Source organism: Euprymna scolopes, chromosome 14, assembly GCF_053919585.1.
Source record: "Euprymna scolopes isolate OS-2025 chromosome 14, ASM5391958v1, whole genome shotgun sequence".
Classification (NCBI taxonomy): Eukaryota; Metazoa; Mollusca; class Cephalopoda; order Sepiida; family Sepiolidae; genus Euprymna; species Euprymna scolopes.
Genome location: NC_136495.1, coordinates 49,032,817 through 49,046,223, shown reverse-complemented (window position 1 = coordinate 49,046,223; position 13,407 = coordinate 49,032,817). Strand labels below are relative to the sequence as shown.

The following is a 13,407-nucleotide window of genomic DNA, read 5'->3' as shown; positions in this document are numbered from 1 at the left end:
ACAACATAACGTCAACCATTGCTGGTATTTTTATTTTATTTTTATGCATGCATATATATATATATATATATATATATATATACATAATCAGGTTGACAAAGTTCTTGTGGTTTTAACTTTTAAATTCAGATGAAAATATCTCGGCTAAAACAAAAATTTATTGATTGAAATAAGCACCTTCACAACAAGAAACTTTTGCCAATGCAAAACAAGTGTATTTATGCCAGTAACATAAAAATCTGATGGCGATCAAGTCTGTAAGGCATTTTTAATATCGCTTAGGTATTTGAAGCATTTCTCACGCAGTAAGTTGTCGAGATACTTAAAAAAGTGGTAGTTGGTAGGTGAGAGGCCTGGAGAGTATGGAGGATGAGGCAGAGTTTTGTCGGTCAATTCTTTCAACTCCTGCAGAGTTGGTTTAGCAATGTGTGGTCAAGCATCGTTGTGGAGGAGAATTGGCCTTTTCTGTTGAAATCCAGAAAATAGCCATTCTTCCTCCTTTGTCAGAAGCATCACTCATAGAATGTGAGAATTAAAGGACAGAATAAGGGAAGCAATAATTACAAGGTTGGTGAAACTAAATCAAGGTCCACTTTCTACTTAAAAATTATGTTTTTAAACTTTATTGTTTATTCCATCAATATTGTATTTTGTTAATGCTTTTTTTTTTATTTACTTTTTTTTGAATTTGCAAAACTTTTAATTTTCTTTTTAATTAAAAAAAAAAAAATGAATTATGTAAAAATTGCCCTTTGATTTGGATCATTGTGTTTTTGCCATCATTTTAAGCGTCCAAGAAAGCGATTTTTGTCCATCTCATTTGTTAAATCTATTGCTGCATATCTTTTATAAGTATACACATGTGTATCTTATATATTGAATTTGCATTGAGTGTAAATTTGATTGAATGTATTTTAGTTGATTGTTAAACGTTGTCTTTGTTTCAGACTCCAGAAACTCCAACGACTGGAAAACGAGGAAAAGGTGGAAGTTCAACAGAAGATAAACCCAATAAAAAATTCAAAGACAGCAATGGGAAAGCCACACACTCTGGTGGGCCAGGTAGACCCAAAAACAAAAATTCACAGGTAATAAAACCTTGATGCTTAATTAATCTTCAAGCATGAAAAGAAGGGGAAAGTCCATCTATGCATATATTGATTTTTATTTATAATTTGTTAGAACCACCAACAGTAAAGAGTTCAAATTATTCATGAACATTTTAAGTTAAGAAAGAGTTGTTTTGTCTGTTAGAAATTTAGCTGACATGTTTGTTTTGAGATTGTGTAAGTTCAGCAGATTAGGCAGTATTTTGCATATGCATGATTGCCCTTTGTTTAGTCCGTTTGTGTTGCATCTGCTGTAATTAGCTACTCTGTGTTGGCATGTAGCAACTTGTACGCATTTGTGGTGGCAAGATTAGTCTCACTGTTGACTGCCTTAGCTTCCTCACTTGAATAGTCAATATATAGCAGGTGTTTGACTACCAACATGAGTATCATTCTAAACTTCGGATTGGTTGAAATCTGATTTCAGTAACCAATAAGAATTCAGTATTTTTTATGTTGTTGCTATCTTGAGTTCCATAAATCCGTACAAATATGAGTCTGATGAGAACAGCGACACATTGTCGAAATCAAGAACTTTGGAGTCAAGAACTTGGTATTAGAACAAATTTGTTGCTTTATGAGCTAGCGAGAATTTCTCCAACTATGACAAAAAAAGGGGAATGGAGGTATAATATATTTTGAAAAAATTCCAAATAAAAAAAATTAAAATCGTGGTCAGGTAAACAAAAAATAATGAATTGATAAAATCTTGAAACAAATATGTCCTCATTAAAATGATATATGTATATATACTAAATCACTTTTGATCTGTTGGGACAGTATTTGTTATCTTGAAAATGGCTGATGGCAACTTTGGAAAAAAAAATTGTTTACTTTGTAATGTCATCCATTTTCAAGTAAATCTATTTCTTTCTTGATAATCATTCATTATTTTATCAACTGCTCTTGCTCTCTTTGAATAGCACACTTTTATAACAAGGTATACTCTCGTCATCATAGCTATACAAATTATCACATTATTATTATTTCTATTTTTCCATCTTATTAAATTGTATCAGTCAGATTTACATGAGAACCCAATCCTACTGGGCAACCTTTTTTATCCTGCAGACTGTAGTCACCTTTTTTAAATCAATAAAAAACGTCTCTTACATATCCTTTCAGTCACTCTGCTATTGCTATAATTATGATTTGTAGTGGGGTTTTTTTTTCCACAGCATTTGAATTACTATTTTTGAAATCCATAAGAAAAATACCATGACAAAATTTAGATGCATGTTTTTTTTTAAATTTAAAAACTTTGCATTAGTATTTATATTTTTTCAAAATAAAATACTTTCTGTTAGCTCTTGCAGGACCTAGGAACAATTTATTGTTGCTTTTTCAACTAATTTGAGATTATATGTCATGCCTGTTTTTTTATATATATTAACAATTATTTTTGTACCTCCAGACACTAGTATTTCATGTGTATGCAATCATCAGTGTATGAACTGATAATTACTGTTGGAAGAGATATTCAAATCCATTCACACGTGTGTGTCTGTGTAGTAATATATAGTAATAGCTACACACCTAAAGCAAAATTAGGTTTAAGACTCTTGAAATGTATACTAGAATTGTTTGCATTGAATATAAGTGCTAAGCTCTACGTGGCAGTCTTCTGGAAACTGAAGGTTCAGTACGGGCTTTATTAAGAATAATTACGAATTGTTTAAGACTTCAGAACAAGAACAAGCTACCTCCATGTATTAAATAATGGTTCTGTTCAAATTTCCGTACAGATTCGACAAGATGCACCTAATGGTGAGTGTAGATTACATCGTCTGAAATTTAAGAATAAGATTCCAGATGAGTACAGTAGTCCAAATAATTCAAATAATACATACTATGATGCATGTGTTCTTATCTTGGGAGAGTTTTGAATTAAAAAGTTGGTGTTTTGTTTGTCATCTTTTTCTTCCCTGTGTTTCATGTATTTCTTTGTTAAGTCCTGTGCTGTTGCTACATGACTGCTTCAATCTTTTTGTCAGCTGCTTCTCGCGCTCATGTTTCAAATTAGGACCTGTTGTTGGCTTATTGTTGTGATATAAGAGAGAAGATATTTTATTCAGAAATGAAAGTTTACTAATAGAAATGTGTGAGATGTCCTATGTACAATGTATATTTTTATCACAATTAACTAAATAGAAAGAGATGGAAATCCTAACCTAAGGAAATTATTTAGATAAGACAGACAGGTGTGCCCCCTAGCCGTATACAAACCTCAACAGTTATCTTGTCATTATTTTTGTAATCATTGATATCAGTATCAAAAACCAGTCTCCTTTTAAACCTAATTGTTTTTCCTCACTTTGATCCTATGTGACATTATATGCATGCCCACCCAACCCTTCACATAGTCAATCTTCCTCAAGCGTCAGGTTATTTTTAATACACCCTAATAATTGACCTGTGCTAAAATCTATACTAGTAGATCTATACTCATTATCCCTTAATCCTAACACACCCATTATCCCACATTGGCAAAACTTAAATGAAATATTTTTTCAGCATTCATTTGTAGCAGCCACATATTTTGATTATCGCTGAGTAATTTTCCCATTGATCAATCGATTGACTTGGTGTATGAATACAGTTTGCTGGACTAGTTCTATGAAGCGCCCACACAAGTGTTTCCTGCTGACAGTTGGAGTCAGGCAATGATATGATTCAGTTGTGCTAAGGCTGAACCCTTCCAACTTACGAGCCTAAAATGGAATCTGCCAGGGTGCATGGCATCCCATTTTTTATAATTGTTTATAGAAACCCACTTATTGCTGGTTCATCTATTCATTGTACTTTGAAATCTCATGCAAGATTTACTTTAAGAAAAAGGGATATAACTTTTATTTCAAACTGAATATTTGAACACGTTTCTTTAAAAAAAAATTTTTTTTTTTTTCAATTCTTAAGTTTCAAAGAATTTGTCCTTAAATTAAAATCTAATTTTGCTGTGTTTCTTCATTTTCCTTTCAGGCAAAGCTTCCAGATTACGACTTCGTTGAATCCCCTGACATTGCTCGTAACCAAAAAAACGACATTGTGAACCGTTTTTGGGCATCAGTTGATCCGTACTGTGCAGAGATTAGCAACGAAGACCTCAAAGTACTTGAAGAAGTGCTTTCTTCCATGAAAGATGATGCCGACTTCTTCAAAATACCACCTCTCGGCAAACATTATTCTGAACGATGGGCACAAGAGGACATTTTGGAAGAACAAAAAGAAGGTTCGTCGTTCATGTTTTCTCAAAAGATCTACTTGCGATGGAGGTGGGGCAGGGCTTTACTAATCCTTATAAAACAGCAAAAAAACAGTCTCTCCCTATTTTCTGTTTTGTACCAAAATATAATGATATGAATTAATTTTAAAATGATATAAAATAAAAAATTTATTTGGAATTTAATACATATCTACAAAATTATCTATTCAAGAGAAAAATAGTTTCAGAGTATTATACAATAGTAATGTTAGATCTGGTTGGTTTTCTAGAAAGTGATATATTCCCTGTGACAACAACTCTGCTCTTAATGCTATCCATTTGTAAATTTTTTTTTTTCATTCATTCTCATTTTCTTTATTGTTTCTTTTTTTTTATAGGAAGCAAAATCTCTGACAAACGACGAAATGCCAGTGGTTCGAATTCTGCTAATTCTAACGAAGGGTCTAATCTACTGAAAAAAGCAGAAAGCTGGTAAATTTTTTTTTTTTTCTTTTTACTTCATTTTCGTTTACGACAAATTTCTTTGGAAAAATCAAAATATATTTGACTGGAAATCTCAATGTTAAAAATTACGCTTTATACATAAATAACATTGTCTGTTTTCATTTATTTTGCTCAACTATTATATATACAAGTGGACATAGTCCGTCAAAAAATGACCCGATGGGGGGGGTATTCTCACAAATGTTTATAAAAAAAATTATTCACGCAGTTATTCATAAAAAATCATAAAATTACATCAGTAATTTTAGTTTTGATATATAAATGATTTCTCATGACCTGAAAAAGAAACAAACTTACAATTGACTTTTTATTTAAAGTGGACGATTTCTTATTATATTCATTGCAGACAGTTATCTGACTTGCTATTTGCTTTCCCTCATCACTTAAAATTGTTGCATTCAAAGGCTAGGCAAGGGCATGTTTTTTCTCTCTAACTTTTGTGTGACATTACGGATATATTTATGTATACAAATAAATACAATTGATCGTTATTATAGCACTAGCAGGGTTACACAGTATTACCCAGGACAAAAGTGTAACATTTTTATTAAAAGATCTTTTTTTTTCTTTCGCCTTTCCCCGGTTTTCCCCTCCCTCTCATCAATCCTTTCTTTCTCGTCTGCCCAACCCATTACTCTCTCTACACACAACTCATTTTTATAGATTCATTGAGAAATGAGTTGGCATAAGTGAATTAACTCTTTGAAAAAAATCAGTTAGTTCCACTTAGTAAATCAAATGGCTGTGAAAAACTCTCCCCTCCAAAAAAATTTTTAAAAAATGCACTAATCTAGGGTCAACAATTCCAAGTTTTTTTCCCCCCCTCCCCCCCTAAATTTTAGATATTATTTATCTGGGACAACACCGAAATATACCAATTTTGTGGGCATTTGTTTTGTAGTTTTTGACTTAACTGCACATACAAATATTCACACAACTGAACGTTTGAGCGGTAAAGGAGAACTTTAATGGAATACGCAAATATCGATGTCTATCAGATAGAGATTAAGTGTTAGCTCCAGGAAGTGGGATATCTTGATTTCTGAGAATTTCAACTGATATAAAAGGAAGCTTTGTTGTGTTTTACTTAATAAATGAGGGATTTTTTAGATTTTTTTTTTCTAGTTGATGAGACAAAACAAATAAATTGAATGCTATTTTTTTTTTTAGTTCAAATGATGACTCTCCATTTGGTCCTCTCACCCAACGCCTTGTAACTGCCTTGCTAGAAGAAAACATGATGCCTCCAATTGATGACACAATGACTGCCGATATTAGTGTTAAGGGTAAGTGATGTCCAACAGATTTTTAAAGATGGAAATAAATAACTAATAAAACTTATTTTTTATCTTCATCAAGAGTCTTTAAGGCATGTGTACGCAGTGTGACAATGTATAAACGTTAAGGCTGGCTAGTGAGTGTTGAGGACATGTGTTGCATGCAAAGCAATTATGAGAATGATACAATGGATGTGTAATATGAGTTTTATCTATAGATTTAAGTTTGATGACCCTAGAGAGAGATTAAATCTGGATAATATAAGGAGACATTGTTGGTTTCGTCTCAAAGGTTTTCACTAAACTTTCATTCTGACTTCTAATATATCAAATTATGTTAGACAGGTTTTAAGTTGGACCTAAATAACATTTAAGCTGAAAAATAAAATTTTAATTTCTGATTAGTCAATTTTTTAATATACATCACTATTTCAATCACCATATCTTTTAGAATTTGCTGATCAAATTGATTTGAAATTGAATGAAATAATAAAAAATTAAAGGAATATGTGAGAATTGTTTTGCTTTCATTTATTTTATTTAAAACGGTATTTTTCATGTGTGAAATTAAAATTGTGATTTTATCACAGATTTGGGGAAAGATTTATTTTCTTATGGCATTAATTCTTTGTGTATTATTTCAATTCGGATTATTATGGTCATTCTTATTGTTTTCACGTTTCAGGCTCATCTTTTTGGATTTAGGAATCTGTCGAATTTCAGAACTTATACATAATTTCAAACTGAACCCTTTATTTCATCCACAGTGGTAGATTGTTCTTGTTTCATCAGCCATCACCAAGTAGAAGTGTTAATTTTTATATCCTTACTGCCTTTAACTTTCAACCTCCAGAAGATTGTCACTTAGGCACTGATTCACAAAATCAGTTCTTTTATCCATTACGCTAAGGGTCCATATGGACAACTCTAGTATGGTACTAGAAAATATCTGCACTCTATCCTTTGGTCGCATATTTTTGCTGGGAAGGTATGCTGAACATTTGAGAGGTAAAGGAGATATACTACACTGATCCCCTCTCCCCAAAGGAGGAGTTAATGCCTGGAAGGATAAGACAACTGAACTGATAGTATACTAAGCCCCCCCCCCACTACCAAATGGAGAAGCTAATCAAGGAAGGATGGTAACATGGGGGATGAACATATATTCCTCCTAGGTATTATCTACCTAGATAATACCTGGAAGGCTCGCCCTACGAAAAAAGGTTATACTTAGGAGTATGGTATCATGGAAACAGCGAATACTTCACTGCCCTCTCTCCACAAAAAAAAGTACTCCCTAGGAAGATGGTCAATAACATAATGGTCACATTGCAACAGAACAGAAACAATATTACTTCCTCTCCCAAAAGAAAGGTGTAATACCTGGGATCATTAACTCCACCTCCTTAAAAAAGGAGGCGCATTACCCACCTCTATTAAACGATAATACAAAAATAGATTAAATTTTTTTTTTCTTCATTCATTTAAAATGTTTAGCCATGAAAACATTTTTTTTTTCGCAAAGATCAAAGTATAGTATGTTATTGACATCTATCAATGAAATAATTACAACTGAATATTAATTTATTTAAAACTGTTTATAAAATAAATATGCAAATATGTTTGTAGTGTGCTATATATCCAGCATTACAAATAAGTTGTATCACAGAATTAAATAGCATAATTCATTTTGATGTTGATATAGTTAAAATTGATGAACGAAAATTAATTTAGACTATTGTATATATATATATATATATATATATATATATATATATATATATATATATATATATATATATATATATATATAAGCAGTAGATGTATGTCTATTGGTTAAATATTTACACAGACAAACTCTAACTACTGGTCACATAATGTTAAAATTAACAGGAAATAGTAATTCTACACCAGGTATGGTTTATAACGAGTAAAATCTTTGGATGGATGAATAACATGTACAAACAATCGGCAAGTTTAAATGCATAATGTTTATTTCAACTTGCTAACATATTTTTGTTTCTTTCTGTGCATGCCTAAATTCAATCCATTTCTTCAAGTTGTTGAATATTAAATCTTTCTTGCCTATGTTTTAATAGTTACATCAGTAGGAGACGCAGCTGAAGTGTTAAATCTTCCGGTTTCGATTCTAGTTCATGGCACCTAAGTTATTATTTACAAAAATCAAAAAAACAAACACCTTTTAAATCGCTACTATATATTAGATACAATCTAATCAGTACGAAATTTGCATGAACTAAAATATGTTTAAGCGTATTTTACGATACGGCAAAGCCAGCTGATCACCCCACCCTCACGTTTTTAAATAAAGCATGTAATTAAGATATTTATATAAAAACTAAAAACCAAGGTGAGAATAGTAGTCCGAATAATCAAAATTGTCAAACGTTAAGTTTTGAAATTTTGTTTTGCAGATTTGGATGATCCCCCTTCGATCTCAACAAAAACGTTAGCCAAGCAGCTCAACATAGGAAATCCACTTCAACTTGAAAAACGGATCAAACGAGAACTTGAAGAACAAGGTATGAATGACCCACCCCATTTTGATTTGTTTTTCTCCCTCCCTCCCAAACAAGGCATATTGCCACTTGGAACGTAAGGTGCTACTAATAGGGATCGTGTCTAACAGGGGAGTTGAGCAGCAAAATGTTTGTTCACATTATTTCAACTTCTGCATGTTAGTACAGTAGGAAAAAGGGAGGGAATTCCAAAATCAAGCAGTCTAGGGGAAGGAATTCTTAGAGTAGGTTTTCCGGCATCTAGGTACCTCAAGTGAGGGGGTGGGATTTTGTTGCTTGTCAGGAGTATGTATATCAAGGAGGCCCAAATACTATAAGAGCATTATTAAAGTATTTGTAAAACATTTCTTTTGTTTCTTTTATAATCATTTTAAAATTAGGTCAGCCAACATTTGATGTGAAAGAGATGTTAAATGTAAAAAAGCAATATTATACAAAAATGGTTAGAAAAAAGTTTCTTTTAACGAAAATGGTGACATATGTATGATCTTTCCTAGTAAAAGTCATTGAGGTACCTTGAACAGAAAAATTAACTGGAATTTTCCTTTTTTTTTGGAGTGAGATTTGTTTACCAATTAGCTATGTCTGTGGCAATAGATCCTGAAAACAGGAGCTACCCATCTTGAAAAAAAAAGTAAATTCAGAAAATGGTCGAAGTTTTGTTTTTGCACTGATAGCTTTTGTTTTGTTTTCATCATTTTGCAACTTTTAACTTTTCTCTTCAGGTATTTTGGATTTTGATGATCGAATCGAAGACAATCCTGATGATGAAATTTTGACAGAATTACGTCGGAAACAGGATGAATTGAAGTCAATAAACCACCAAAACATGTTGATGACCAAAAGATTAATTAAGCTAGCACGTGAGGAAATGGAGTGTCAGAAACTCAAGAAAAAATTGGCAGCACTTGATGCAGAGGTAAGTTGGTATTTCCTGTTGGGAATGAACCGGTGGTAGTAGTTCGTAAGTCTTATGTAACAATGTAGTTGACACAAGGAAGTGGGTACAGGAAAATCTTGGTTGCACTTTTGAAGGCAGTGTGAGTCCAGATTAGTCGATCCGGTGTCTAAGGAAATCAAGGGAACTAACACTGAATTTTCACTTCGCAACATTAATTTTTAATCCATAGAAGACTTCAGTTACATGGGTAAAGTATTCTTTACTTGCGATCAGAATGTCGTCAGTGTATGCAAAAACAAAGGGTAGTTCATGAAGGACTTCATCGATGAATCTTTGGAATGCCTAGTCAGCATTACGCAGTCCAAAAGGTAAAGCAGGTGGATTCAAATAGTCTGAAAGGAGTGCATATCGCAGTCTTAGGGATGTCTTCCTCGACGATAGTGGTTTGTTCATATGCACAAACTAAATCAATCTGCAAAAAAAACTGGATACGGATGCAGAAAAATCATGCAGGTATGGAAATGGATATCTGTTGGGAACAGTTGCTGCATTGAGAGCTCGGTAGTCTCCGCAAAGTCTTCAGTCTCCCTCCAATTTCTTGAGTACCATGTGAAGTGGGGATGAGTACCATGTGAAGTGGGGATGATTATGGGCTGCTTGAGGGCCGTATTATGCTGAGATCTATCATGTGTTGAAATTCTGAACAGGTTTCCACGCTAACTTTTTCGGAGACAGTCGTTAAGGCTTTGCATGCACGGGAACACCATATGTGATATGATATCGCACGTGATGCTTGATATCTTCTGTGTTAGAAAAGGGTTGGGTGAGCTTAGGAAATTGGTTCAACAGGTCTGCAAAAATTGCATTTGATGAACTTGCTGTGTGGACGCTTGGTGTTTCACAGGAAAGCATACCACAGTAAACAGAAAGAGAAATCTTTGTGTTGGATAAACGACCATCTTATTAGATCGATGGAAGTTTGAAAGGAAATCAGTGCCAAGAATAGGTGTCCTTATGTCTGTGATGATATTTGCTATAGGGTGAGCGCTGTTTCATATTTATAAAATAAAAAAACTCCAAAGAAAATACAGACTCCTAAAGATATCTCGATCCTATCGAAACCGTAATCTGTCGTCAGCTCCAGACAGTCCATAAAAACTCACTCCCACTCCATAAATTGTCCATGAATAAACTCTAAATATATTAACATCTATCTTGATTAATCGTCCTATTTTCAACCCCCCCCCGTCTTCCTACTAAGCTCACTTCCTATACTATATTCTGCTAATCAATTATTTCTTATTTTTCTTTTTTTTTCTTTAGTTGTTTTAGTTTGTTTTTTTTCTTTTTTCTTCCTAGCAATCTTCAGTAGTCTCACAACTACTTATATATTTGAAACAAACAACAGTATTTGAACACTATTTTTTTAACTCCTTTTAAAGGATTAGACACAAATATTGTTATATCAGTAGTTAGCAGGACGGATAACCTGAACCACCTAGTATTTTCAAATGCTCTCCTATCTAATGATAATCTAATTCCATATTGCTTAGTTCCACTAATTTAACAAGCTTCGTATCGATGGAATTTTAATCATAAATTAGCAAAATTATTCAATGAGTTTAAAGATTGTTAAATAATTTTTGTTATATAAACCTTCAGAAATTTTCAGATAAAAACGGATTATTTGGATCATTTTGGGTGACCATTCTCAATGTTTTGGCTAATGTAACCTCCAACTTTCTTCAGGTGTGGTTTGTTAAACTCTGAATTTGTATGAAGTTTCAAACTAAACCCTAATCCACATGTCTAGATTTTTCTTGTTCTGTCAGCCAAGATCAGGTAGAAGTCTTAGGTCATTCTTCTATTCTTAGTAAGGATTAAACCTTTTAGAAATGATTAGTACTTATCATTTTATCTGTTGTGCCGCAGGTCCATGGACCTGTAGCGCAATGGATAAAGTTCAATAAGATGCACTGTAAGAAGGACAGAGGTTACATCAGCCGAAACGTTGTGAGAATGCTGAATAATCAAAATTATCAATCCTTATCCGAAAAATTTCAAAATATGAGAATCTTTGTCAAACTCTGGAACGTCAAACTAAACGTTATATTTAATCTGTGAAGATAGAGTTCTTATGTTAAGATAAATCTAAAAATGCATATTTTTTTCAAACTTTTCGAACTTTTGAAACATATTTGCTTTTCCGTTACAAATTAATTACGATATGGATCATCTGAATGTTATACGTTTGAATTGTGACAATTCCATAGCATGACTTGGCAACCTTCATGTGGTCTGTTCTGCGAGTATCTCATTCTAGAAAGAATCGTGGAAACCGATGTCAACAACAATCACGTCTGTTTTTCCGATCTTCTCTCGATTGGTGATGTATACCTGCAGTTGTTTTGATCAATATGTTCAATCTTGTAATAATCAAAACAATCGCATAGTCATATATCAAACACAATGTTTACCTACATCACATTTCGATTGACTATCTTGCCTTTCTTCCGATTGCTCCAAGGAAATCTTGTTACAATTAGATTTGTGGTCTGATTTTGACATTTTCTCTTCACAAAAACTAAAAATTTGGTTGCAATTCAAAAATTTTTATTTTATTTTATTTCAGTTGCTTGAAGCGTATCGCAAAGTTCAAAGTGCACGACAAAAGAAGCGTCAGCCCTCAAAAAAAGAAAAAGATGCCGTGTGGAAAATTTTGCATGAACGAGAAGCCATCATGAAACAGCTGGACGGTTGAAGTGTGCTACTTCCTAGGAAACTCTGATGTCATATAAACTATGTATCTGGAGTTATGGAACTTTCTGGTCTATTAACAGCAAATCTTGAATTGGGTTTGAGGGCATTGGAGAGAGGGACGTAGTCTCCCTATTACCCCAGGGCACTTTTGTTTTTGCCCCCCGCCTCATTACCTTTAAAACAACAATCAACTCCGTTCTACCCATTTGTCAGTTTCCAAAAAGTCTGACTTATGTCAGTTGAAAAGAAAATCTCACAACATCATACAAAAATGGGAAACGGTTTCTATTTGAAGACATTAATTTATAATAACAAAGTGTATAAAGAAAGGTGCTTGTGTAGATTAGTGATCTTTTAAACCAACGCATTTCAAGTGAAAAAGTTATGTAATTACATGTCATGTCCAAATTAGTATAATTCCAGTAGAAAAATAATTACAAGTAAAAATAAAAATTATCCAGTTTAATGATTTATAGTTTTATCATGTTTTAATGTTGGAAAGTTTGCAAGATGCAAAGGGAGTTAACTGCAATCAATAATTTTCACAAGTTTCTGCAAGTTGCAATGCTGATTTATCACTATTTTAAATACATGCCACTATTTTTAAACAAAATCTCAGCATGTAATTCTGGCTGAGTTTTTTTTTTTATTTAAAATATTTCTAACACATCTGAGTCATTTTTCATAATTTTTGCAATTTATACTAATTTCGACATGACCTGTAATGTTTTCACTTGAAATGTGTCGGTTTAAAAAGATCACTAATGTACATATCATCAAAAAAAAAAAAAAAAAAAAATGGCCTGCTGGCATTTCTGCCATAGCCCCACCCCACAAACACTTGTTTGCTATTTTTTCATTCTCATCTAAAAAACTAAAATGAAATTTAAGATTTTTTTCTTTTCAAGAATTTTCTTTCATTTCATGTCATCAATTCATTCTAATTGTACAAACCAAAATTGATCATTTTTTTTTGTCATTAACTTTCCTGATATGCAGTTAATGAACAAATTGGCACCATGTCAAAAATACAGTGTGCATTTGTCTGCACACACACAAAAAGTTCTATATAATTTTTTTTTTTGTGGTCAGT

General features: G+C 32.7%; 1 protein-coding gene across 1 annotated transcript in view; it reads left to right on the top strand.

The window, feature by feature from the left end:
* The window catches only part of LOC145292987 (transcriptional adapter 3-like), a 63,963-nt gene extending 50,784 nt beyond the window's left edge, over positions 1-13,179 (top strand). Inside the window, exons 6-12 of the mRNA XM_080139231.1 lie at positions 948-1,088; positions 4,089-4,338; positions 4,710-4,803; positions 6,007-6,122; positions 8,549-8,656; positions 9,379-9,572; positions 12,187-13,179. Of these exons, the coding sequence (XP_079995357.1) occupies positions 948-1,088; positions 4,089-4,338; positions 4,710-4,803; positions 6,007-6,122; positions 8,549-8,656; positions 9,379-9,572; positions 12,187-12,315 (1,032 nt within the window). The 3' untranslated portion in view covers positions 12,316-13,179. The remainder of the gene's footprint in view (positions 1-947; positions 1,089-4,088; positions 4,339-4,709; positions 4,804-6,006; positions 6,123-8,548; positions 8,657-9,378; positions 9,573-12,186) is intronic.
* The last annotated feature ends 228 nt before the right edge of the window (positions 13,180-13,407 follow it).